At 42.6% G+C, this 25,786-nt stretch overlaps 1 protein-coding gene across 5 annotated transcripts in view; it reads right to left on the bottom strand.

The window, feature by feature from the left end:
- Nucleotides 1-24,946, bottom strand: part of USP42 (ubiquitin specific peptidase 42) — a 57,337-nt gene extending 32,391 nt beyond the window's left edge. For 3 of the 5 annotated variants that reach the window (XR_005576907.2, XM_039460573.2, XM_039460572.2), the window contains exons 1-3: nt 24,810-24,946; nt 18,362-18,611; nt 14,423-14,623 (exon numbers count right to left, since the gene is read on the bottom strand). Coding sequence is in view for 2 of the 5 variants with exons in the window: in XM_039460573.2 (XP_039316507.2) it covers nt 14,423-14,623; nt 18,362-18,602 (442 nt within the window). In the remaining 3 variants the exon portion in view is untranslated. The other 2 variants (XR_012515275.1, XR_012515276.1) reach the window with 2 other exon arrangements.
- Between the last annotated feature and the right edge of the window lie 840 nt (nt 24,947-25,786).

Below are 25,786 nucleotides of genomic sequence, written 5' to 3' on the forward strand. Positions count from 1 at the left end.
TTTTTTTTTTTTTTTTTTTGAGGCAGAGCCTTACTCTGTCACCCAGGCTGGAGTGTAGTGGAACAATCTTAGCTCACTGCGGTCTCCATCTCCTGGGCTCAAGTGATTCTCCTGCCTCAGCCTCCCGAGTTGCTGGGATTACAGGTGCCCAACACCATACCCAGCTAATTTTCTGTATTTTTAGTAGAGATGGGGTTTCACCATGTTGGCCAAGCTGGTCTCAAACTCCTGGCCTCAGGTGATCCACCGTGCCTGGCCTACAATAAATATTTTAAAACAATCATAACCAGTAAAGGACATAGGAAGTAATGTTTCTATACTTCCCTCAAACTAGTACAATGACAATACCAGTAAACTGTGGTAAGTTATGCGTGTGTAATGTGGTCCCTAAAAGTGACCACTAAAAAAGCTCCAGGCACAGTAGTGCACGCCTGTAATCCCAGCATTTTGGGAGCCTGACACAGGCAGATCGCTAGAGCCCAGGAGTTTGAGACCAGCCTGGGCAACATGGTGAAACCCTGTCTCTACACGTATTAGCTAGGCATGGTGGCACACACCTGTATGTAGTCCAAACCACCTGGAGGGCTGAGGCAGGAAGGCCATTTGAGCTTGGGAGATTGAGGCTGCAGTGAGCTGAGACAGTGCCAACACCACACTCCAGCCTAGTAACAGAGTGAGACCCTGTCCCTGCTGTCCCCCAAAAAAATAGACTCCAGTAAAGCAAAATGATGTAATTTTGAAAAATACTTTCAAGTATTCAAATAACCCACAGAGAAGCAAGAATAAGAAAACAAAGATATATATTTTTTAAAAAAAACAAAAACAGAACGAACAAAAACCAAAACATTAAATGGCAGAATAAGCCTTAAGTCTCAAGATATCAATAATCACTTAACAGGTAAATGTTCTAAATAAATGAGGGTAAAGGACACCCAGCCTAGAGCAGCACAGAGTTAAAAGACACAGACTGACAAAATGGACTGAACAACAAAACCTAACTATACGCTGTTTACAAAAAACTCACTTCAAATGTAATGATACAGACAGGCTGAAAGTAAAAGGATGAAAAAAATATGTCATGCAAGCATTAATCAAAACAAAGTGGGGAAAAAAATTTTATCTGGCATGGTGGTGCACGCCTGTCGTCCCAGTTACTCCAGAGGCTGAGATGGGAGGATCGCTAGAGCCCAGGAGTTGGAGACCATAGTGAGCCATGATTACACCACTGTACTCCAGCCCAGGTGACAGAGTGAGACCTCATCTCAAGGAAGAAAAAAAAAAAAAGGAGGGGCCAGGCGCAGTGGCTCACACCTGTAATTCCAACACTTTCAGAGGCCAAGGCAGAAGGATCACTTGAGGCTAGGAGTTCAAGACCAGCCTGGGTAACATAGCGAGACCGACTCTCTACAAAAATAAAAAATAAAAAAATTAGCTGATCACGGTGGCACACAACTGTAATTCTAAACTACTAGGAAGGCTGAGGCAGGAGGATGGTTTGAGACCAAAATTTTGACACTGCAGTGAGCTATGATCACACCAATGCACTCAAGCCCAGGTGACAAAACAAGATTCTGTCACAAAAACAAAGAAACCAACAACAACAAAAAAATCAGGAATGGTTACATTAATAAAGAATAAAGTAGACTTCAGGAACATGGTAAAGATGTTAATTCCCCCTAAATTAAGATACAATTTTACTGTACTTCCTATCAAAATCCCAATAAAGTATTTTATAGATATACAGAAGATTACTCTATAGTTTGTAATGAAAAGCAATGGAAATAGAATAGCTGAAAATATTTCGAAAAAGAATAAAGTTGAAGGAATCATTCTATCTGATATCAAGACTTATTAGGTAGCTACAGTAAGAAGGACTGTGTAGCAGGGAGACGCACACATCAACAGAATCGAGAACCTGGAGACAGACACAAATACGCCCAAATGATTTTTTTTTTTTAATTACAAAGATACAAAAAGCAATTCAACAGAGGGAAAACAGCCGACACTGGAGCAAATGGACATCCAGATAAAAAACTCAGCTTAAACCTCACAGTTACTACAAAAATTCACTCAAAATGGATCACAGACTTAAATGTAAAACACAAAACGATAAAACTTAGAGGAAAAAATTAACATAGGAAAAAATCTGCTGGATCAAGAACTAGGCAAAGAGATCTTAAACTTGACACTAAAAGCACCATCCATTAAAGGCTAACCAACTGAACTTCACCAAAATTAAAAACCTCTGTCTGTAAAACATCCATTAAGTGGATGAAGACATGCTACAGACAGGGAGAAAATATTTGGAAACCACGTATCGTCAAAACTTGACAGTACAACAACAAAGAACATGATAGAAAATGAGCAAAAGATGCAGAGAAACATTTCACCAAAGAACACAAACAGATGGCAAATAAGTACATGAAAAGATGTTCAATACCTTCAGGCACTGGCGAAATGCAAATGAAAGCCACAATGAGTTATCACTTATACACTATCAGTACAGGTAAAATGAACACTAGTGACAACATCAAATGTTGGCAAAGATGCAGGGAATCTGAAACTCTCATATATTGCTTTGGCAGTTTCTTATAAAATCAAACACGCAACTAGCATACAACCCAGCAATTGCAGTCCTCGGTATTTACCCCAGAGAAATGAAGACAAGCTGATGAAAAGAGCTATATACATTCATGTTTACAGCAGTTCTATTCATAATATTCCAAAACTAGAAACAACCAGGATGTCCTTTAATGGAAAAGTAGTTAAAGAAACTGGCATATCCATACCATGAAATACTACCTACCAATGAAAGAATTATTAATACATGCAACAACCTGGATCAATCTTGAGAGAATTATGCTACGTAAAAAAGCCAAATCCAAAAGTTACATACTATATAATTCATGTAACATTGCTGAAATGACAAAATCATAGAAATGGAGAATACATTAGTGGTCATCAGAGGTAAAGGAGAAGGCAGGGACACAAGTGGGCTTGACTATGGAAGGGAAACATGATGGATGCTGTAGGCAATGGAAATACTCTGTATCTCAACTCTATCAATGTCACTCCTGTGCTTGTGGCTTGTGATACTACATTACAGTGTGTCACTGGGTGAGACTGAGAAAGGGTGCATGGGATTTCTCTGTATTATTTCCTACAACTGCATGTGAATCTATAGTTACCCCCAAATAAAAAACTGAGTTATTTAAAAAGGCAAAATAAAGACATTTCAGACCAGAAAAAAAAAAAAAAAAAAAAAAAAACCTGGAAATCAACAACAAAGCAAAATAACCCCTGCCCATCAAAAAAACCCAAAACATATAAAAGTAAGGAAAAATACCAATGGAAATCTGTATATATAAAAAGTAATAAAAAGCAGTGGATACAGTCAACAAGTAAATATAAATAAATTTTAAAAGCTTTAAACTATTTAACACAAAACTTTTAAAACGTGTTTAAAGAAAAAATACAACAATGCATTACAATAATAGCACAAAGGTGGGAAAGGAAAGATTAAGAAGTATGTTGTCAAAATGTTCTGATTCTACATGAGAACCAGAATATTGCTTTGTTTTGTTTTTTGTTTTGAAACAGAGTCTCACTCTTGCTGCCTAGATCGGAGGGCTGTGGTATGCTCTCGGCTCACTACAACCTCTGTTTCCCAGGTTCAAGCAATTCTCCTGCCTCAGTTTCCCAAGTAGCTGAGATTACAGGCACCCACCACCACGTCAGTCTAATTTTTTGTATTTTTAGTAGAGATAGGGTTTCACCATAATGGCCAGGCTGGTCTGAAACTCCCAACCTCAGGTCATCCTCCCACCTCCAACGCCCAAATGCTGGGATTACAGGCATGAGCCACTATATCTGGCCTGTTTTTTGTTTTGTTTTGTTTTTGAGACAGAGTCTGGCTATGTTGCCCAGGCTGGAGTGCAACAATTTAGGCTCACTGCAACCTCTGCCTTCCAGGCTCAAGCGATTCTCCTGTCTCAGCCTCCAGAGTAGCTAGGATTACAGGCATGCGCCACCATGCCCAGCTAATTTTTGTATTTTTAGTAGAGATGGGTTTTCACAATGTTGGCCACGTTGGCCTTAAACTCCTGACCTCAAGTGATCCACCTGCCTTGGCCTCCCAAAGTGCTGATTACAGGTGTGAGCCACTAGGCCCAGCCTGAGAAGTGGAATATTACTCGAAAGTAAACTGTGATACAATAAGAAAAATGAAATAAAACAAAACAAAACAAAAAAAAAAACAAAAAAAATGTAAACTGTGATAAGTTAAAGATATAACCTGAAGTAGCCACCATGAAAAAAAAAAGCACTGAAAATGTGCCAATAAAGCAGATTAAATAAAATCACATCTCAATCCAAAAGAAGGCAGAAAAAAAGATTTTAAAAGAGAACAAAGAATAAATGGGAGACATAGGAAAAAAAATAGCAAGATGATAGATTTAAACCCAATCATACCAATAATCTCATTAAATGTAAAAGGTGTTAACACCTGAAAAGGCAGAGGCTACTACTGGATAAAAATGCAAGATCAAGCCGGGCACGGTGGCTCAAGCCTGTAATACCAGCACTTTGGGAGGCCGAGGCGGGTGGATCACAAGGTCAAGAGATCGAGACCATCCTGGTCAACAAGGTGAAACCCCATCTCTACTAAAAGTACAAAAAATTAGCTGGGCATGGTGGTACGTGCCTGCAATCCCAGCTACTCAGGAGGCTGAGGCAGGAGAATTGCCTGAACCCAGGAGGCGGAGGTTGCGGTGAGCTGAGATCGCGCCATTGCACTCCAGCCTGGGTAACAAGAGTGAAACTCCGTCTCAAAAAAAAAAAAAAATTCAAGATCAAACGAATAAGCTATTTATAAGAAATCCACTTTAAAGCCAGGTACAGCCAGGGCAGTGGCTCACGCCTATAATCCCAGCACTTTGGGAGGCTGAGGCAGGTGGATCACTTGAGATCAGGAGTTCAAGACCAGCCTGGCCAACATGGTGAAATCCCGCCTCTACTAAGGATACAAAACTTAGCCAGGCATGGTGGCACATGTCTGTAATCTCAGCTACTTGGGAGACTGAGGCAAGAGAATTGCTTGAACCCAGAAGGTGGAGGCTGCAGTGAGCCAAGATCACACCACTGCACTCCAGCCTGGAGAAAGACCATGACCCCATCTCGTGGGGGGAGGATGGGAGGCCAGGGCAAGCCAGGCAAGGTGTCTCACACCTGTAATCCCAGCATTTTAGGAGGCCAAAGAGGGTGGATCACAAGGTCAGGAGTTTGAGACCAGCCTGGCCTACATGGTGAAATCCCGTGTCTAACAAAAACACAAAAATTAGCCAGGCATGGTAATGTGTGCATGTAGTATCAGCTACTCGGGAGGCTGAGGCAGAAAAATCACTTGAACTTGGGAGATGGAGGTTACAGTGAGCCGAGATTGCACCACTGCACTCCAGCCTGGGCAACAGAGTGAGACTCCATCTCAAAATAAAAAAAAAAAAAAAGAAATCCACTTTAAATATATTGACAAAAATATGCTAAAGATAAAAAGATGAAAAAAAATATACCATGCTAATGTGAATCATGGTAGCTCACCTATAATCTCAGCACTTTGGGAGGCTGAGGTGGGCAGATCACCTGAGGTCAGGAGTTTGAGACCAGCCTGGCCAACACATGGTGAAACCGCATCTCAACTAAAAATACAAAAGTTAGCCAGGCATGGTGGTTCATGCCTGTAATCCTAGCTACTTGGGAGGCTGAGGCAGGAGAATCACTTGAACCCAGGAGGCAGAGGTTGCAGTGAGACAAGATCATACCACTGCACTCCAGCCTTGGTTACAGAGCAAGACTCCACCTCAAAAACACAACACAACACAACACAACAAAACAAGAAAGATATAAAAGAAAAAGTAAATGAATTGGCCGGGTATAGTGGCTCACGCCTGTAATCCAAGCACTTTGGAAGCCAAGGTGGGCGGATCACCTGAGGTCGGGAGTTCAAGACCAGCCTGACCAACATGATGAAATCCCATCTTAAAAAAAAAAAAAAATTCAAGAAAAAAGTAAACGAAAATTATAGTGGCTTTTTTTTGTTTTTTTAAGAGACAGGGTTGCATTTTGTTACCCTGGTTGGAGTGCACTGGCATTACGCCAGCTCTCCTGCAACCTTTAACCTCCTGGCTCAAGTGATCCTCCCACCTCATTCTCCCAAGTAGCAGAGACAATAGAAACACACCACTGTGCCTAGCTAATTTTTTTATGTAGCTCAGACTGGTCTAGAACTCCTAGCTTAAACGTTCCTCCTGCCTTGGCTTCCCAAAGTGTTGGGATTACAGGCATGAGTCATCATGCCCAGCCTGGGTGTCTAAATTTATCTCGGTAGAAGATTTCAGAGCAAAGAATATTATTTGGGATGAAGAGGGTCATTTCATAAATGATAACCAACTGAGTTCATCAAGAGGGCAAAAGAGGCCAGGTACGGTGACTCACACCTATAATCCCAGCACTTTGGGAGTCCAAGGTAGGTGGATCACCTGAAGTCAGAAGTTCGAGGCTAGCTGGTCAACACGGGTGAGAAACCCCATCATGACTAAAAAAAAAAAAAAAAAAAAATTAGTTGGGCATGGTGGTGCATGCCTGTAATCCCAACTGCTCAGAAGGCTGAGGCACAAGAATCACTTAAACCTGAAAGGCAGAACTGCAGTGAACCAAGATCACACCACTGCACTCTAGCCTGGGTGCCAGGAGTTTGAGATGAGCCAGGGCATCTTAGTGAGAGACCCTATATCTATTTTTTTAAAAAAATTGGGCTGGGTGCAGTGGTTCACGCCTGTAATCTCAGCACTTTGAGAGGACAAGGCAGGTGGATAACAAGGTCAGGAGATCAAGAGACCATCCCGGCCAACATGGTTTCTCGATCTCCTGACCAAAATACAAAAATTAGCTGGGTGTGCTGCTGAGCACCTGTAATCCCAGCTACTCAGGAGGCTGAGGAAGGAGAATCAACTGAACCCAGGAAGCAGAGGTTGCAGTGAGCCGAGATCATGCTACTGCACTTCAGCCTGGCAACAGAGTGAGACTCTGTCTCAAAAAAAATTAGCTAGGCATGGTAGTGAGTATCTGTAGTCTCTACCAAAAAAAAAAAAAGAAGTTAGCCAGGCATGGTAGTGCATGTCTGTATTCTCAGATACTTGGGAGGCTGAGGTAGGAGGATTCACTTGAGCCCAGGACGTTGAGGGTGCAATGAGCTATGATGGCACCACTGTACTTCAGCCTAGGCAACAGAGTGAGAACCTGTCTTTAAAAAAAAAAAAAATTTAACACATGACTTATCAACATGTTCAGGATATAACTAAAGCAGCACTCATAGGGAAATTTATAGCATTTAACACTTACATTGGAAAAGAAGAAAGATCTCAAATCAAATGACCTAAGACTCCACCTTAAGAAACTGGAACAGAGCACATTAAATCCAAAGTAAGCAGAAGAAAGGGAATAATAACAATAACAACAAACATCAATAAAACAGAAAACTATAACAATGAAACCAAGAGCTCGTTCTTTGAGAAGATCAGTAAGATTAAAACACTTCTGGTCAGACTGATGTAACAAAAAAGAGAGAAAGCTAGGTATGGTAGCGTAACCCTAGCACTTCTGAAGGCCAAGCGGGGAGGATCATTTGAAGCCAGGAGTTCGAGACTAGCCTGGGCAACACAGAGACCTCATCTCTACAAAAACAATTTAAAAATTAGCCGTGTGTGGTGATGCACACCTCTAGTCCTAGCTACTCAGGAAGCTGAGGTGGGAGCATTGCTTGAGCCCAGGAGTTGGAAGATGCAGTAAGACATGATCTTGCCACTGTACTCCAGCCTGGGCAAAAGAACGAGATCCTGTCTCCTAAAAACAAAAGAAAGAAAAGAAGAAATTAAATATGTAGTTTAAAACCTGCCCATGAGAAACTGCAAGGCCCAGATAGCTTCACTGCTGAAATCTACCAAACATTTAAAGAAGTAACATCAATTCTGTACAATCTCTTCCAGGAAACAGAAGTAAAGAAAACATATCCCAACACATGCCACGATGCCAGCATTACCCTAATGCCAAAACAAGGAAAAAAAAGGCATTGTAAGAACCTACAGACTAATAATACTCATGAAGACAAAACTGTTTTACAATTTTAGCAAATCAAAGCCAATAATACATAGAATAATGCATCATAGAATGTAAGGTTGGCTTAACAATCAAGCATCAAACAACTCAACCTGGTAAAAGGCGTCTATGAAAAACCCACAACACCATACTTAACGATGAAATACTGAATGCTTTTCCTCTAAGAGACATGAACAGTTACTCTTATGACATTTATTTAACAATGTAATGGAGGTCTTTTAACCAGAACAAAACAGCAAGGAAAAGATATGAACCTAAACAGATTGGAAATGGAGAAGTAAAATTATCTTTATTCATATATCACATGGTTGCCTGTATAAAATCTTAAAGAGATCTTAAAAACAAAAAAACAAAAAACCTACTAGAGTAAGTCAGTTAAGCAAGGTTCCAAGATATAAGATCAATATCTGAAAATATATTTCTATATTCTAGCAATAAACAATCAGTAAGTTGAAATTTTAAAAATAAAACACCATTTGTAATAGTTAATGAAAATATTTATCCTGACTGGGTGCAGTGGCTCACACCTGTAGTCCCAACACTTTGGGAGGCCAAGGCAGGTAGATCACTTGAAGTCAGGTGTTCAAGACCGGCTTGGCCAACATGGTGAAACACCATCTCTACTTAAAAATACAAAAAATTAGCTGGTCATGGTGGTGGGCACCTGTAATCCCAGCTACTCAGAAGGCTGAGGCAGGAGTATTGCTTGAACCCAAGTAGGCGGAGGTTGCAGTGAGATGAGATTGCACCATTGCACTCCAGCCTGGGCAACAAGAGCGAAACTCCATCTCAAAAAAAAAAAAAAAAAAAAAAAAAAAAATTGATCCCTATGTATTTAATAGGGATAACTTAGATAAAAGCTATGTACGTTGTACATGCACACTGAAAACTACACAATACTGCTAAGAGAAACTAAAGATGGCCTAGGCCAGGCATGGTAGCTCATGCCTATAATCCCAGCACTTTGAAAGGCTGAGGCAAGAGGCTGGGCACAGTGGCTCATATAATCCCAGCACTCTGGAAGTCTGAGTCAGGCAGATCACTTGAGGTCAGGAGTTTGAGATCAGCCTAGCCAACATTGTGAATCCCTACTAAAAATACAAAAATTAGCTAGGTGTGATGGTGCGTGCCTATAATCCCAGCTATTCGGGAGGTTGAGGCAGGAGAATCACTTAAACCCATGGGGTAGAGGGTACAGTGAACGGAGATAGTGGCACTGCACTCAAGCTTGCGTGGCAGACAGAAACTACTCAGTCTAAAAAACAAAAAAACAAAAAAACAAAAACAAAAGAAAACAACACTGAGCCAAGAGAACTGCTTGACCCAAGGAGTTTAAGACCAGCCTGGGAAACATAACAAGACTGTCTCTACAAAAAAATTAAAAATTAGCTGGGTGTTGTAGTATATGTCTGTAGTACTGGCTATTCATGGGGCTGAGGCAGGGGGATCCCTTGAGTCCAGGAAGTCAAGGCTGCAGTGAGCCGTGACTGTGCACCACTGCATTCCAGACTGGGGAACAGAGCAAGACCATCTCCAAAAAAAAAAAAAAAAGATGGCCTAAATAAATAGATATACCTTGCTTATGGGTCAGAAAATAATACTGTTTAGATGTCAATTCACATCAAACTGATTTAAAGATTCAGCACAGTCCCAATCAAAATACCAGGAAGATTATTTGTAGAAACTGACAAACTGATTCTAAAATTCATTTGGAAATACAGCCAAGAAACCATGAATGGCCAGAACAATTTTTTTATTTTGGTTGATACAGGCTGCAGTGCAGTGGCACAATCACAGTTCACTGCAGTCACCACCTCCCAAGCTGAAGCAAGCCTCTCACCTCAGTTCCCCAAGTAGCTAGGACTACAGAAGCTTGCCACCACACTCACCTCATTTTTTTATTTCTTGTAAAGATGAGGTCTAACAATGTTGCCCAGGCTACAGAAAAACTCGGAAAAAGAACAAAGTTGGAGGACTTACCTAGTTCTAAAACTTTCTTTTTGAGACAGTATCTCACTCTCTATCATCCAGGCTATAATACAGTGGTGCAATCATAGCTCATGGCAGCCTCAAACTCCTAGGCGTAAGCGATCCTCCTGTCTCAACCTCCCAAGTAGCCAGGGCTATAGGCATGAGTTCCCACATGCACCTATTTTTTTTTTTTTTTTTTTAGAGATAGGGTCTTGGTATGTTGCTCAGGCTGTTCTCAAACTCCTGGGCTCAAACAGTCCTCCTGTCTCAGCTTCCCAAAACACTGGAATTACAGACATTAAGTCCCTGCAGTTGCCAAAAAATATAGTAATCAAGACATTTTCTTACGGTGTCAAGATAAACAATGGATCAATACAACATAATATAGAGTCCAAAAATACATCATATTTACATGGTTTACTGATTTTTTTTTTCTTCTGTCTCTGGTGCTATAATCAACTAATTTTTTATAAAGGTGCAAAGACAATTTAGTGATAAAAGAATTATCTTGCCAACAACTGAACATCCATATGCAAAAAAATAAACTTGCTCTATCTTCACATCACAAACAACAATTAACTCAAAATGGATCACTGACCCAAATACAAAAGCTAAAACTGTTAAGACTTCCAGAAAAAAGTATAGGAAAAATACTTGTGATCTCTAGGTAAGCAAACATTTCTTTTTCTTGTCTTTTCTTGAATAAAGTGGCACGGTCTTGCTCACTGCAGCCTCAACCTCCAGGGCTCATGTAATCCTCCCACCTCAGTCTCCCAAGTAGTTGGGACTACAGGTGTGTACCGCCTTGCTCCACTGATTTTTGTGTTTTTTATACAGACAGAGTTTCACCATGTTGTTCAAGTTGTTCTCAAAACTACTGAACTCAAGTGATCCACCTGCCTCAGCCTCCCAAAACACTGTATTACAGGCATGAGCCACCATACCTGGCCTAATTTTTGAATTTTTTTTATAGAGATGAGTTATCCCTATGTTGCCCAGGCTAATCTTGAAATCCTGGGCTCAAGTGATAGGCCTGTCTCAGCCTCCCAAAGTGCTGGGATTACAAGCATGAGCCATGGGCCCAGCCAAGACTTCTTAAAACACCTACAGCACAATTAATAAAAAGAAAATAAAAAGGTCAGGTACAGTGGCTCATGCCTGTAATCCCAGCACTTTGGGAGGCTGAGGCAGGTGGATCACGAGGTCAAGAGATCAAGACCATCCTGGCCAACGTGGTGAAACCCCATCTCTACTAAAAATACAAAAATAATTAGCTTGGTGTGGTGGTGCACACCTGTAGTCCCAGCTACTTGGGAGGTTGAGGCAGAAGAATCGCTTGAACCAGGAGGTGGAGGTTGCAGTGAGCCAAAGGTTGCAGTGAGCTGAGATTGTGCCACTGCACTCCAGCCTGACAACAGAGCGAGACTCCACCTCAAAAAAAAAAAAAGAAAAAAAAAAATGAAATGAAATTTCCCAAAACAAAAAATGCGCTCTTTAAAAGATACTGAAAAGAATAAAAAGACAAATCCCAGCCTATTTAACAAAAGACTTAAATCGAGAATATATAAAGAATTCTCTAAGCTCAATTAGAAATCTACCAGTTTTCAAATGGGCAAAAGATTTCAACAGACATTTAGCAAAGGAAAAATTCCCGATGGCAAATAATTACATGAAAAGATGTTTAAAAACAAAAACAAGGCCAGACACGGTGGCTTATGCCTGTAATCCCATTGCTTTGCGAGGCCAAGGCGGGCATATCGCCTGAGGTTGGGAGTTTGAGACTAGCCTGACCAACATGGTGAAACTCCATCTCTACTAAAAACACAAAAATCAGCCAGGCGTGGTGGGAGGAACCTGTAATCCCAGCTGCTCGGTAAGCTGAGGCAGGAGAATCACTTTAACCTGGGAGGCGGAGGTTGCAGTGATCCTTGATCGCACCATTGCATACCAGTCTGTACAACAGCGTGTGACTCCGTCTCAAAAAAAAAAAAGATGTTTAGCATTATTCATTATGAAAGTACAAATTAAAACCACAAGATACTACACCCTACATACCTATGGAGATGACTAAAATTGAAGATGACTGACCACACCAAGTACTGGGAAGGATGTGGAGCAAACGGAAGCTTCATTCACCAGTGGTGGGACTATAAAACACTGCAATCCCTTTTGGAAACAATTTTGAAGTGTCTTAAAATGTTAACTACACGCCTACTCTAGGACCAAACCATTTTACTCCTAGATATTTACCTAAGAGTAATGAAAACATGCCCTAACAAAGACTGTTTGCAAATGTTCATAGCAGCTTAATTTGTAATGGCACAAAGTGAAAAACGACCCAGGTGCTCAACAACAGATGAATGGAGAAACAAATTGTGATCCAGCCATAAAATGGGATACTACTCAGCAATACGATGAAGTACTGTTACATGTCACAAATGGAATAATGTTGAAGTAATTATGCTGAGTGAAGGAAGCAAGGTAATATAAGAATATATATTGTACAACAACACATAATCAACATTCTAGAAAATCTAAACTAATTTATCTACAGTGACAGAAAGCAGATCAGTGGTTGCCGGGTAGGAGTGGATCAGGGGTGGGGGAAAGGATGGAAAGAGTGATTTCAAAAGGGCATCCAGGAACTTTTGAGAGTGATGAACATGTTAATTATCTTAATCTTGATGCTAGTTCCATGGGCGTATACAAATGTCCAATCGATCAAATTATGTATTTTAAATATATGTAATTTATTATACATCAATTATGCCTCAATAAAGCTGGAAAAAGAGAAAGAGAGGAAGGGAGGGAGGGAGCAAGCGCAAAAACTACCAATAGCATAAAAGATAGGCACCTAATTCTGGACACCGGGAGCTTCTGAATTTTGTCTTGGTCCTCTCTCTTGCTGTCCAGGTGCTAGTGCTGGGTTTTCATCCACACCCTACTTTCATTAAGCGCAAAAGTGATAGGAAAGCTGTCTGTGGGGAATGAATTATGGACTTAGAAAGGGAGAAAATCAGGGCAAACAGAACGTTCATTCTGTAATTTAAAACCCCTTGGCATAACAGACACCTCTGGTAGGTGGTGAGATTCTAGGTGATTTTTCTTTAGTTTCTTTACATTTTTCTGTACTTTCCAAATTCTTTACAAGCATTATTTGGCTCTCTGGAGGGAAAAAAAAATCAGTTTTAAAAGAACCAATTTAAATCTCCATTAAGTAAATAACTATTCAAAAAGAAACCAAGGAGCTTTTATTTTTTTAAATCCTAGTAACTAATGAATAGCACCAGAACATACACATATGAATCTGATCATTAATTTAGATGAAAGAACAGGGAGACTGCATTTATAAAGAGTAAAGAATATTTACAACATATGTAGAAGGCCAAAACTTCGAAAATGGATGTTCCAAATTCTGAATGTTGATAGTCAACCACTGAGTTGGCATCTATCTAAAGACATTTTAATGTTTTAACTGATTTCCTGCCATTTAGGCTGAAGATAAGGTTCTCAAATGCTAAAGGGAAAGTCCAGTCTGAATTCCAAGAGGCTGAGGGCAGTGGCAAGAGGGTTCCTCTCCTCTAAGGCTTATAACCCTGTAAACGAATCAAGTCTTCCAACATGGTATAAATGCCAGGAGAGGCAGGATTTCTTAACACCCTGCTTGTCCCAAGTTGCTGATGTCAGACTTTTTTTCTTTTGAGACAGGGCCTTGTTCTGTTGCCCAGGCTGGAGTACAGCAGTGCGATCACAACTCACTGCAGTCTCAACCTTCCAGACTCAGGTAATCTTCCTGCCTCAGCCTCCTGAGTAGCTGGGACAACAGGTGTGTGCTACCATGCTAGACTAATTTTTTAATTTTTATTTTAGCAGAGATGGGGCCTCGCTATGTTGTCCAGGTTGGTCTTCAACTCCTGGGCTCAAGCGATCCTCCCTCCTCGGTCTCCCAACACGCCGGGATTACAGGTGTAAGCCCAGCTAATATCAGATATTTCTGTCACTTTTTTTTCAGTGAGTGTAGAAAACCAGCAAGGAGTTCAGAAATGCCAAAAGCTGATAAAATGTTTCTTTTTAAATACCTTCACAGATCCAATGAGGTGCAAAATGTTTTTTATGCAACCTGAATACCAACCCTGAGTCCTCCTCCTTGGTTTCTAAAAGAATAAACCAACTTCTTAGTAATCATAGAACTCTTGGTTTAATTCTTCACTTTCATTTCAGATAAAAGAATTAAAATAGGTTAGCATGCCACAATATTACAAACACAACACAGAACACTTACATGTTTTGGAGTGTTCATGTGATAGCATGTAATTGGCAAGAGGTGGTGTGTAAGTTAAACACTGCAGTGCTGCATTGGCAAAACAGGTATTGCCCAAATTCTGGAGGCCAGCTCCAACTCTATGAGTTTGTTGCCACTTAAGACAAATCTTCTCAGATGGGAAAAGAACTTTCTGTGGAGGAGCGATGCCATCACCTACAGCTAGAAAAATAAACAAGAAAGAGTCAGAAACCAATCTTTGCATACCGAAGCTAAATAAATAGTGACACTTGGTCAAACCTCAATCTGTTCAAGATCTGAAATCTCATGACCAGCCTGCCTAAATACAGGGGGAAGAGGGACATTTTAAAAGACCCAGAACATAAGAAATTTTCAATGATCCAGTTTTTCCAATAAACAAACTGGAAAAGGACAAAAAGGGGAGAGGGTTACAGATTAAAAGAAGCTTGAGAGATTTATCTACCAAATGCAAAGTATAGACCTCGTTTGGATGTTGCTCTGAACAACTGCTTAAATACATATATATATGTATTTAAAAATAAATAATACATATATATACTAAATACATATATATACATATATATGTATTATTTATATTTATTTATTTTTCTTTTTTCAGCCAACTAGGAGACTTTTTTCTTGTTTTTGTTTTTGTTTTTTTTTGTGGGGACGGAGTTTCGTTCTTGTTACCCAGGCTGGAATACAATGGCGCGATCTCGGCTCACTGCAACCTCCGCCTCCTGGGTTCAAGCAATTCTCCTGCCTCAGCCTCCTGAGTAGCTGGGACTACAGGCGTGCGCCACCACGCCCAGCTAATTTTTGTATTTTTAATAGAGACAGGGTTTCACCATGTTGACCAGGATGGTCTTGACCTCTTGACCTCGTGATCCACCCGTCTCAGCCTCCCAAAGTGCTGGGATTATAGGCGTGAGCCACTGCGCCCAGCGTCCGTTTTTAATTTTTTTAATATACACACACATTCAGGGCCAGGTGCAGGGACTCATGCCTGTAACCCCAGCAATTTGGGAGGCCAAGACAGGTGGATCATGAGGTCAGGCTGGACCAGCCTGATCAACGTGGAGAAATCCCGTCTCTACTAAAAATACAAAATTAGCCGGGTAGGGTGGCACATGCCTATAATCATAGCTACTCAGGAGGCTGAGGCAGGAGAACTGCTTGAACCTGGGAGGCAGGGGTTGCAGTGAGCTGAGATCACGCCATTGCACTCTGGCCTAGGCAAAAAGAGCTAAACTCTGTCTCAAAAAAAAAGAAAAATATATATATATACACACATATATATATACACACACACACGTATTTTATGTACATATATTTTATATATATATACACGTATTCATATATATATATTCATATATATATGAATAACCAGAGAAATATAAACACTGAATGGCTTTTTCATATAAAGATATTTTTTATTTTTAGAAAAAATTCTTTAGATGTAGAGACTAAAATACAAATGAAAGATGAAGTATTGGATTTAAGATAATGTTGTGTGAGGTAAGCAGGTGCAGGTATAACTGGCCATAAGTTGATTAACGTCAAAGTTGGCTGATGGCTACATGAGACTTCATTATAATTACTCTTTTATATCTAGTTTGAACATTTTAAAAATAAGTAACACAATCAATAAAAAGAATGAGATAAACTGATTCCTTGTAACATCTGCCATGGATGCTACTTCAGTACCACCATCACTGTCAACCTTATCATCTCATGTAGGGAGCCCTTACCAGGCCAAATAGTTGCAATTCTAATGGTTAGTACTGATGTCATCCCCATTTTACCGCTAAGGAAGCAGGCTTTGAACTCAGGCTGTCAGGCACCACTATACACAGTTGTGAGTAGACTGTCTGTGACCTAAAAAGGCTTTATCCATTTTGAAGATTATCAACAGATTACTAATAACTAAGAATGCTAACAGAACTAAGGTAAAGCTCAAGAAACAACTTATTTAGGAAAGCTGAAAATCATCAATGGCAAGAGTGACTTTTTTAAAGGCTTTGGAGCAGTCCCCCAGTGCTCTAACAAAAGGCTGAGATGCCATGTGGAATCATTCTTCATTTAAACAGATTAGTGGTTATTTAGGCAGGCATAGGCAGGCTGTAGCTTGCTGGGGAATGGACAGCAAAATTAGGACAAGAGAAAGATTCTGTGGAGAATGAGATGAGAGCCCCAGAAAAGGGCAGAGTGGGGAGATGTGAGCTCTAAGAAGAGAGAGGAGCCCCAGCAACATGACAGGAGGTTGAAAGCTGTGGAGAAAGAGGTCCTGTGAAAAAGTGCTGCTGGAGAGAAGCCAAAGGACTTTACACCTCTCTGCAACATTTGATCAGGTTGTGTTTGATGATAGAAACTTTCCCCTACCCAAACCATCTTCAGCAAACCAAACTGCAACACCCACTCCCACATCACAATATGAAACTTACTAAGAGGACTCAAAACAACATGACCACCAAATTACTCGAAGCTAGGGGATGTCCAATATTTTGGCTTCCCTGAGCCACATTGGAAGGAGAATTGTCTTGAGCCACACATAAAATACAATAACACTAACGATAGCTGATAAGCTTAAAAAAAAAAAATCGCGAATAAAATCTCATAATGTTTTAAGAAAGTTTATGAATTTGTGTGTTCGGCCGCATTCAAAGCTGTCCTGGGCTAGATGCTCTAAGCCAAACAACAATCCAACTAGGAACAAATTATATTATCTTTCTTTGTATTTCAGCTCTTCCTGTCCTCATATCCAAAAGCCTTAGAAGTAACACCTTAAAGTGTTAATGTCTCATTTATCTGGATGAGTTTTAACAAATGTAACTACATTTGTATCATTACACCAACGTTTGTATTGTACTCTTTTTTTTCTTTTTGAGACAGAGTCCTGCTGTGTTGCCCAGGCTGGAGTGCAATGGTGCGATCTCCAGCTCACTGCAACTTCTGCCTCCCAGGTCCATGTGATTCTCTTGCCTCAGCCTCCCCAGTAGCTGGGATTACAGGCACACGCCACCATCTCCAGCTAATTTTTGTATTTTTAGTGAAGATGAGGTTTCGCCATATTGGCCAGACTGGTCTCAAACTCCTGATCTCAGGTGATCCACCCACCTCAGCCTCCCAAAGTGCTGGGATTACAGGCGTTAGCCATCATGCCCAGACTGTTTTTCTTTTTTTTTTTTAGAGGCGGAGTCTCACCCTGTCACCCAGGCTGGAGTGCAATGGCGTGATCTTGGCTTACTGAAACCTCCACCTCCTGGGTTCAAGTGGTTCTCCTGCCTCAGCCTCCCAAGTAGCTGGGATTACAGGCACGTGCGACCATGCCCAGCTAATTTTTTGTATCTCTACTACAGACGGCATTTCACCATGTTGACCAGGCTGGTCTCGAACACCTGACCTTGTGATCACCCACCCTGGCCTCCCAAAGTGCTGGAATTACAGACATGAGCCACTATGACTGGCCTGTTTTCTTTTAAAGAGCTTTATTACTACAAATGATTTTTAATTGCCAGGAAAAAAAACCAAAAAACGAAAAAACGCTGGGTAAACATTTATCAAAGGACAACCATTTTACAAAACATGTTTAAATTTGTAAAAGTCATCTACTTAGGAAACTAGAATAACTACTGGTTAACAAGTTAATGTAATACTTGCCCATCTCAATTCTCACCAAGAAAAAGTCTATCCTTTAAAAAACTGGAATAAAATAAACTACTAATATTCTAGTAACTAAAAATAATCTACTCTGTAGTGATACATAAGTTAATTGTGAACAAGTAACAGGAAAACAAAGCCCATCAAGTAATGCAACCCTGCTGGCCACTCGAGTGGCCTCCTGCCTTTCAAAGGAAGCCCATCTCTGAAACCACCAACCCACCAACAGCATTTACACAGGAGTTTCTCGCAGTAATTCTCTCTTTTCAAAAACAATACCTTGATCCTTTTGTGGTGATGGTTTTGATTTATCAGGTACAGATGAACTCGAATAAACTACAGCACCAGGTACTGGTCCTAAAGCAAGTGTGTGATTTGACACATCATTTAAGGAAGACACAGCACCCCAGCTGGCAGAACCTGCATCCATGTCTCCAGGTGAGACTGCTTCAGAGCTGCCAGGCTGATTCTGATAGGCTGATGGGTCTGAAGATTCAGAAGCTTTGTCAACTATGGTCATTGTTCAACGCTGCAAAAGATGAAAAGTATATATTTGTTTCAACAGGTTTTGAGAAAAGCAATCTACTTTCCCTACCGTTAGATCTTGGAAAATAATTTCAGCCATTTTGAAGTTATTTTCAAATGTATCGCCCAAATATAAAAACAACAGCACTTTCTAACATTTCTGTAATAATCTCCTTGGGACATTTAGCATTACGCTAATCTGAATGTCAACAATTTTTATTTTAAAATCTTCAGTGACGTATCTGATTAGAACTTCTCATTTTATTTCATGACCCCTAAAAGTCTGGCATTTCAGTTTATAATGGGGCATTTCAATTTTCAATTCTATTTATTAAGTACCTATATTTTCCCACTCTACTGCTTAAAACTAGAAAAATTATACATTGTAATACACTTGACCAAATCTTTAATTTGAGTAAATTCCTCAGAGAAAAGCATCAACTACACGGAGAAAATCTAGACTTAATTTTGTGCTTAAAGCATAAATGGCATCATGTGAAATACATTACATTTTTAAAAATTATAATTATAAAGATCTCACCTTTAAAACAAACCATTTTTCCGAAGAGGCACATTTATATGGAATGTATGACTTTTTAAATAAAACCTGTAAGCCATACTGACATCAAACTTGAATACAAATAACTTACAGAAGTACTCCATTATAATTTTCTCTGAGTCCTATTTTAAAGTACTAGTGCCACTACTCTAATTGAGCATTTTCTGTGCTGGGCATTGCATCAACTGCTAGACATACATTAACTTAATTTTCATAAAGAACTTATGAGATGAGACGGAATTCCCAGAGTCTATAAAATGAAGAAACTGTGACCCCAACCAGTCTGCAACCAGTCAGCCACAGGGACTGACCAACATAGTAAAACCCCATCTCTACTAAAAATGCAAAAGTTAGCTGGGCATGGTGGCAGACGCCTGTGATCCCAGCTACTTGGGAGGCTGAGGCAGGGAAAACTGCTTGAACCTGGGACGCGGAGGTTGCAGTGAGCCGAGATTGTACCACTACACTCCAGCCTGGATGACACAGTGAGACTCTGTTTCAAATACAAAAAGGAAAGTGGAAAGGAAAGGAAAAGAAAAAAGAAAACCTTTCAGGAGTGGTGTAACTGCCCACAGCACAACATCTTAATGCCTGGACTTGGCACTGTCTGACCTAATAACCTCTCCAAACACTATGTCACATTCCCACCATGCTGAAGGCTTTTTCCTTTTTCTTTTTTTGGTCCCTGTCCTTTCTTCCATCCTTCCACCTCCAGCCAGTTAACATTTCCACTTCTCAGTTTACAATTTCCTTCCTCTTAGGCCACTTTCCTTGACACCGCCATTTCCCCGAGACCAGGTTAGAAACCTCTCCTAAAGGCCCCCAAAGCACCCTGCACTGATTTCTATGGTAGCGTGCTAACATCTACTCCACAGCTGTTTTCCTTGCTTTTGTCTACCATGTTCTTATTTACATTCTCTGACTTCATACAGAGACAGCTTTCCATACATATGAAGAACAAATTAATGAACAAAGTCTGGAAACAGAAAACAACCAGCGTTTGCTTTCAGCACCACCTTGTGCTGAGTGATTTATATTCAGTATCTCATTTGACCCTAAAAAACTCTAGAGTACAAACAGCCCTTAAAATTTGTTTTAAAAAATATTTGATACATACTGTAAAGTACAAAAAAGTATGATCCATGCAATGAAGTAGGGATAATAAAATACCCATGTGCTTGCCACTTCAATGAACAAATGAAACCATGCATTGGCTATTGGCTGCTCACAAAAAGTTAGTGTTTCGGGTTTTTTTTTTTTTTTTTTTTGCGACGGAGTTTCGCTCTTGTTACCCAGGCTGGAGTGCAATGGCGCGATCTCGGCTCACCGCAACCTCCGCCTCCTGGGTTCAGGCAATTCTCCTGCCTCAGCCTCCTGAGTAGCTGGGATTATAGGCACGCGCCACCATGCCCAGCTAATTTTTTTGTATTTTTAATAGAGACGGGGTTTCACCATGTTGACCAGGTTGGTCTCGATCTCTCGACCTTGTGATCCACCCGCCTCGGCCTCCCAAAGTGCTGGGATTACAGGCTTGAGCCACCGCGCCCGGCCTTTTTTTTTTTTTTTTTTTTTTTTGGAGAGACAGGGTCTCACTATGTTGCCCAGGCTGGTCTTGAACGCCTGGCCTGAAACAATCCTCCTGCCTCTGCCTCCCAAAATGCTGGAATCACAGGCATGAGCCACAATGCCAGGCCAAGTTTGTTTTTAAAAAGCATCAATTTTATTGTTCGTAGTTTTTTTTTGAAACAGAATCTTGCTCTGTCACCCAGGCTGGAGTGCAATGGCGCCGTCTCGGCTCAGCACCTCCAGGGTTCAAGTAACTCTCCTGCCTCAGTGTCCTGAGTAGCTGTGAATACAGATGCGTGCCAGAACACTCAGCTAATTTTTTATGTACTTTTAGTAGAGACAGGATTTCACTATGTTGGTCAGGCTGGTGTAATTTTTAATTAGGGTAAAATATCACCCAAAAAAATAAAATCTTAAAGTTTTTGAGCTCACCTAGAAATAGAAAAGATGTTTGTTATATTTCAATGAACTAATAAAAAAACTGAAATGAAATTTTACATCAATCAAAGATACATAACCCTAGATCAGGAAGAAAGCCTGACCCTTATAATCCAAATGCAGTTTACATTTTTCCTCATCTAACAGTTAAAAAAAATATGAAATGGTGTGGGGAGAGAAGAAAAAAATGCAAGAAGAAAAGGAAAAAGAGTCTGGGCACAGGGGCTCATGCCTGTAATCCCAGTACTTTGGAAAGCCAAGGTGGGCAGATCACCTGAGGTTGGGAGTTCGAGACCAGACTGACCAACACTGAGAAACCCTGTCTCTACCAAAAATACAAAATTAGCCAGGGGTGGTAGTGCATGCCTGTAATCCCAGCTACTCAGGAGGCTGAGGCCAAAGAATCGCTTGAACCCAGGAGGTGGAGGTTGCGGTGAGCCAAGATTGCGCCACTGCACTCCAGACTGGGCAATAAGAATGAAATCGTCTCAAAAAAAAAGAAAGAAAGAAAAGGAAGAAGAAAACCCAAACAGAGTTATAAGAAATGGTTAATGCAGCCTTATTTACAGTAATACTCAACAGTAGCAAAAACCTTGATTTTCAAGGGATAAACATACCTTCAGAACAATCATTAACAAATGACCAAATAAAACCATTTTACTTTCTCCAATTACCTTTTAGAAGAGACGAAAGCCTCTTAAATGAAAAAAAAAAAAAAAAAAATTAAAGAAAGTACAAGTCATCAGTAACCCTACAGCATTACAATTGTGGAAAACAAACCAAAACTATCCGTTCATCTTCATTTGTATATTCAGCCAATGAAGTCTTGACCTAAAACCATCAGGTATCAAACTAACTCCATCTGCTACAAACGTAACCCTTCTTGAAGCCGAACAATGTTACACTGAACTAAAGATTCATATGCTTACATGTTCTTTTTTTTTTTTTTTTTTTGAGTCAGAGTTTCGCTCTTGTTACCCAGGCTGGAGTGCAATGGTGCAATCTCGGCTCACCGCAACCTCTGCCTCCTGGGTTCAGGCAATTCTCCTGCCTCAGCCTCCCGAGTAGCTGGGATTACAGGCACGCGCCACCATGCCCAGCTAATTTTTTGTATTTTTAGTAGAGACGGGGTTTCACCATGTTGACCAGGATGGTCTCGATCTCGTTACCTCACGATCCACCCGCCTCGGCCTCCCAAAGTGCTGGGATTACAGGCGTGAGCCACCGCGCCCAGCCCGCTTACATGTTCTTTACTCTCAGCAAAGCTCCTTTTTTTTTTTTTTTTTTTTTTTTTTTTTTTAAGATGGGGTTTCACCATGTTGGTCAGGCTGGTCTTGAACTCCCGATGATCCACCCGCCTTGGCCTCCAAAGTGCTTGGATTACAGGCATGAGCCATCATGCCCAATAAATATCAGGACTTTTAAGCAACATCTTCTGATGATACAGAAAACTTACAAGAGCATTAAAAACAGCAGCAATAACCACCACTTACACGTGGGGCATGGTGGCTAAAGCCTGAAATCTCAACACTTTGGGAGACCACGGCAGGAGGATGGCTTGGGCCCAGGAGTTCCAGACTACCCTGGGCAACAGTAAGATCCTTTTTTGTTTGTTTGTTTGTTTGTTTTCCTCCTTTGGAGATGGAGTCTCACTCTGTCAACCCAGGCTGGAGTACAGAGGCATAATCTCTGCTCACTCTCCTGTGTTCAAGCAATTCTCTGCCTCAGCCTCCCAAGTAGCTGGGATTACAGGCACCTGCCACCATACTTGGCTAATTTTCGTATTTTTAGTAGCGATGGGGTTTCACCACCTTGGTCAGGCTGGTTTTAAACTCCTGATCTCAAGTGATCCACACACCTCGACCTCCCAAAGCGCTGGGATTACAGGTGTGAGCCTCTGTGCCCAGCTGAGACCCTATCTCTTTAAGAAAAAAAAAAAAATTAGCTGAGAATGGTGGCATGTGCCTGTAGCCCCACCTACTAGGGAGGCTGAGGTGGGAGGACTGCTGGAACTCAGGAGACTGAGGCTACAGTGAGCTACAATTGCACCACCGAACTCCAGTCTAGGCAGCAAAGGGAGATCTTGTCTCAAAAAAACATGAACATGAATCGAGGTTGGGTAAGTACGGAGGAATGAGACTTCACAAGTGTTTCCTCTACTACAATCTTGTACTCAAAGCCTTAAAATTCCGTCTTTTATATGGTATATCTCCCTTGTTATCAAATGCTAGAATGCATTATTCTTTTTTCATTTGTAAAAAGAGTATCACTATTTAGACACTGTGGCATTCTACAAACATTGAGGTAATAGTATCAACACATTTTTAAAAAGTGTTACATTCTGCTTCTTCGTAAACAATGCAATCCACGTTCTTGTATCATTTCCGTTATAAGAGAAAACACACTTTAAAAAGACACAACCTTGATCTTAATTATACTTAAGTAAACAAAACGACTAGCCTTAAGCTTTACAAAGCAAATACTAACTGTAGACTTGATTCAAAGATACAGAAAAGAAAGTGAAACTGGCCCTAATTTAAAACAAATAAGTGAAACTGATTATTCATATCCCCTAGGCACTTTGAATGAGTAACACGGCAAAAAGAACTAGGTTTAAAATTTACAACTCTTCAAAATCTTTTGAGAGGACACTAAAATGAGAACCTAGGATTCCGTGGTTACATTGAAAAGGGGGCGTTAACTAGTTTATCAAACAGTTTTGCTGTTAGGGTATTGACTTTACATAACCAACACGTTTTCCCATAAACAAGTGACCCCCACGGCCTCCTAAGAGCCATTCAACAAAAGTCATCTCCACTACACGCATGTTAGAGGGGTTAAAGTCCTAGATAAGAAAACTCTCGTCCAATTTTCATTTCCAACATCTGCAACCGATCACCACTCCGTTCCAGGTAAGTTGGATCTTACTGCCCCTAAGATAAAGAACGCGAGGGAGGCACACATGCTTTTGGGGACGCGCCGCCCGGCTCCTCCTCTCCCCTCGGGGTGGCCGATCAGCCCGGCGTGGGCACCTTGGACGCTCGGCGGAGCGGCCAACCAGGTGGCCAGGCCCGGGGAGGGGGCGCCCAGGGTGGGAAAGTTTGTCTCTGTTAGGGATGCAGTGGGGGCGGGGAGGCTGGCCCCGGGCTCTGAGGGGCGCTCCGGGGCGGGAGGTGGCAGCCACGCGGAGGGCGGCGGGCGGGCCGGGGACGCCCGGCTCCGCGGTCAGCGCCCAGCACACGCCCACCCCGGCCGCCCCGACCCTCCCCGCTGACCCGCCCGGCCTCCGGGCCGAGGGGGCGGGCTGGGGCCGGGTGGGGGTGGGAGCGCAGTGTCCATGGCAACCAGGGGGCCCGGCCTCCCCGCGCAGCCCAGCTCCCCCGGCGCCCGCCCGCCGCGGCCGCCGCCCCCTCCCCAGCGGCCGGTCTGGCCCTGGCGGGCGGTGGCGGCGCAGCCCCCAGCGCGACGGGGTCCCGGGTGGCCCGCGACTGTGGAGGGGGAGGCGGGCGAGGGGCCGCGCCAGCCCCCGGCGGGCCGCGCCGGCTGAGAGGCGGCCCGGCCAGGGGCGGCCCAGACTAGCTGGGCGCTGCGCGGGCCCCATGCCGGCCTGCGACGGGCGGGAAGGAGGCGGGAGCTTACCTGACCCGGCTCGGCGCTCGCTCCATCCCCCTCGGCCGCCGCCGCCGCCGCCGCCGCCGCCGCCGCCGCACACAGCCCAGCCGCCCGGCGGGGGACAATGACGTGCCTCCATCCGGGCACCGCCGCCGCCGCCTCCGGGTCAGCGCCGCGCCCGCCGCGCCCCGCCGGGCCGCCAGGGGGCGCGCCAGGACCGCGCCCGAACGCGCCGCCGCCCAGGGGCCGTCGCACAAGAAGCGCGGCGCGCAGCTAACGGGCGCGGTGAGTGCGGGAGGTGCGGTCGCCCAAGAGCCGTGGGCGAAGCCCGGCGTCGCGCGTCACTAGAGCGCCGGTCGGGCCCGGCGGAGGGAGCGCGCTGATTGGCTGGGCTGGCCGCGCGTCTGCGCGCCGGAAGAAGGGCTCTTTCCGCCCTGTGCTCCCTTGGGCAAAGCCGAACAGGGCGCGGCGGACGTGGGACCTCTGGCTTTTGCCTTGTCCTGCGCTTGAACCCCGACGTCTTTCCAGAAGCCGGACAGCTAGGGCCATAGAGTCTCAAGTCCCCCACCTCTGAAAACGGACATCGCTCCGAGGAAACGTGGGCTTCGCCCCCTGCAACTACCTTGCGTCTCCCTTGGCCTAGTGGACGCAGACTTTATTTTTTGTTTTTTAGAAACAGGGTCTTGCCGGGCGCGGTGGCTCACGCCTGTAATCTCAACACTTTGGAAGGCCGAGGCGGGGGAATAACGAGATCAGGAAGAGTTCGAGACCAGCCTGGCCAGTATGGTGAAACCCCGTCTTTACTAAAAATACAAAAAATTAGCTGGGCATGATGATGCGCGCCTGTAGTCTCAGCTACTCAGGAGGCTGAGGCAGGAGAATTGCTTGAACCCGGAACGCGGAGGTTGCAGTGAGACCAGATTGCGCTACTGCACTCCAGCCTGGGCGACAGAACAAGACTCCGTCTGAAAAAAAAAAAAAAAATTAAAGAAACAGTGTTTCGC

Source organism: Saimiri boliviensis, chromosome 20, assembly GCF_048565385.1.
Source record: "Saimiri boliviensis isolate mSaiBol1 chromosome 20, mSaiBol1.pri, whole genome shotgun sequence".
NCBI classification, from domain to species: domain Eukaryota; kingdom Metazoa; phylum Chordata; class Mammalia; order Primates; family Cebidae; genus Saimiri; species Saimiri boliviensis.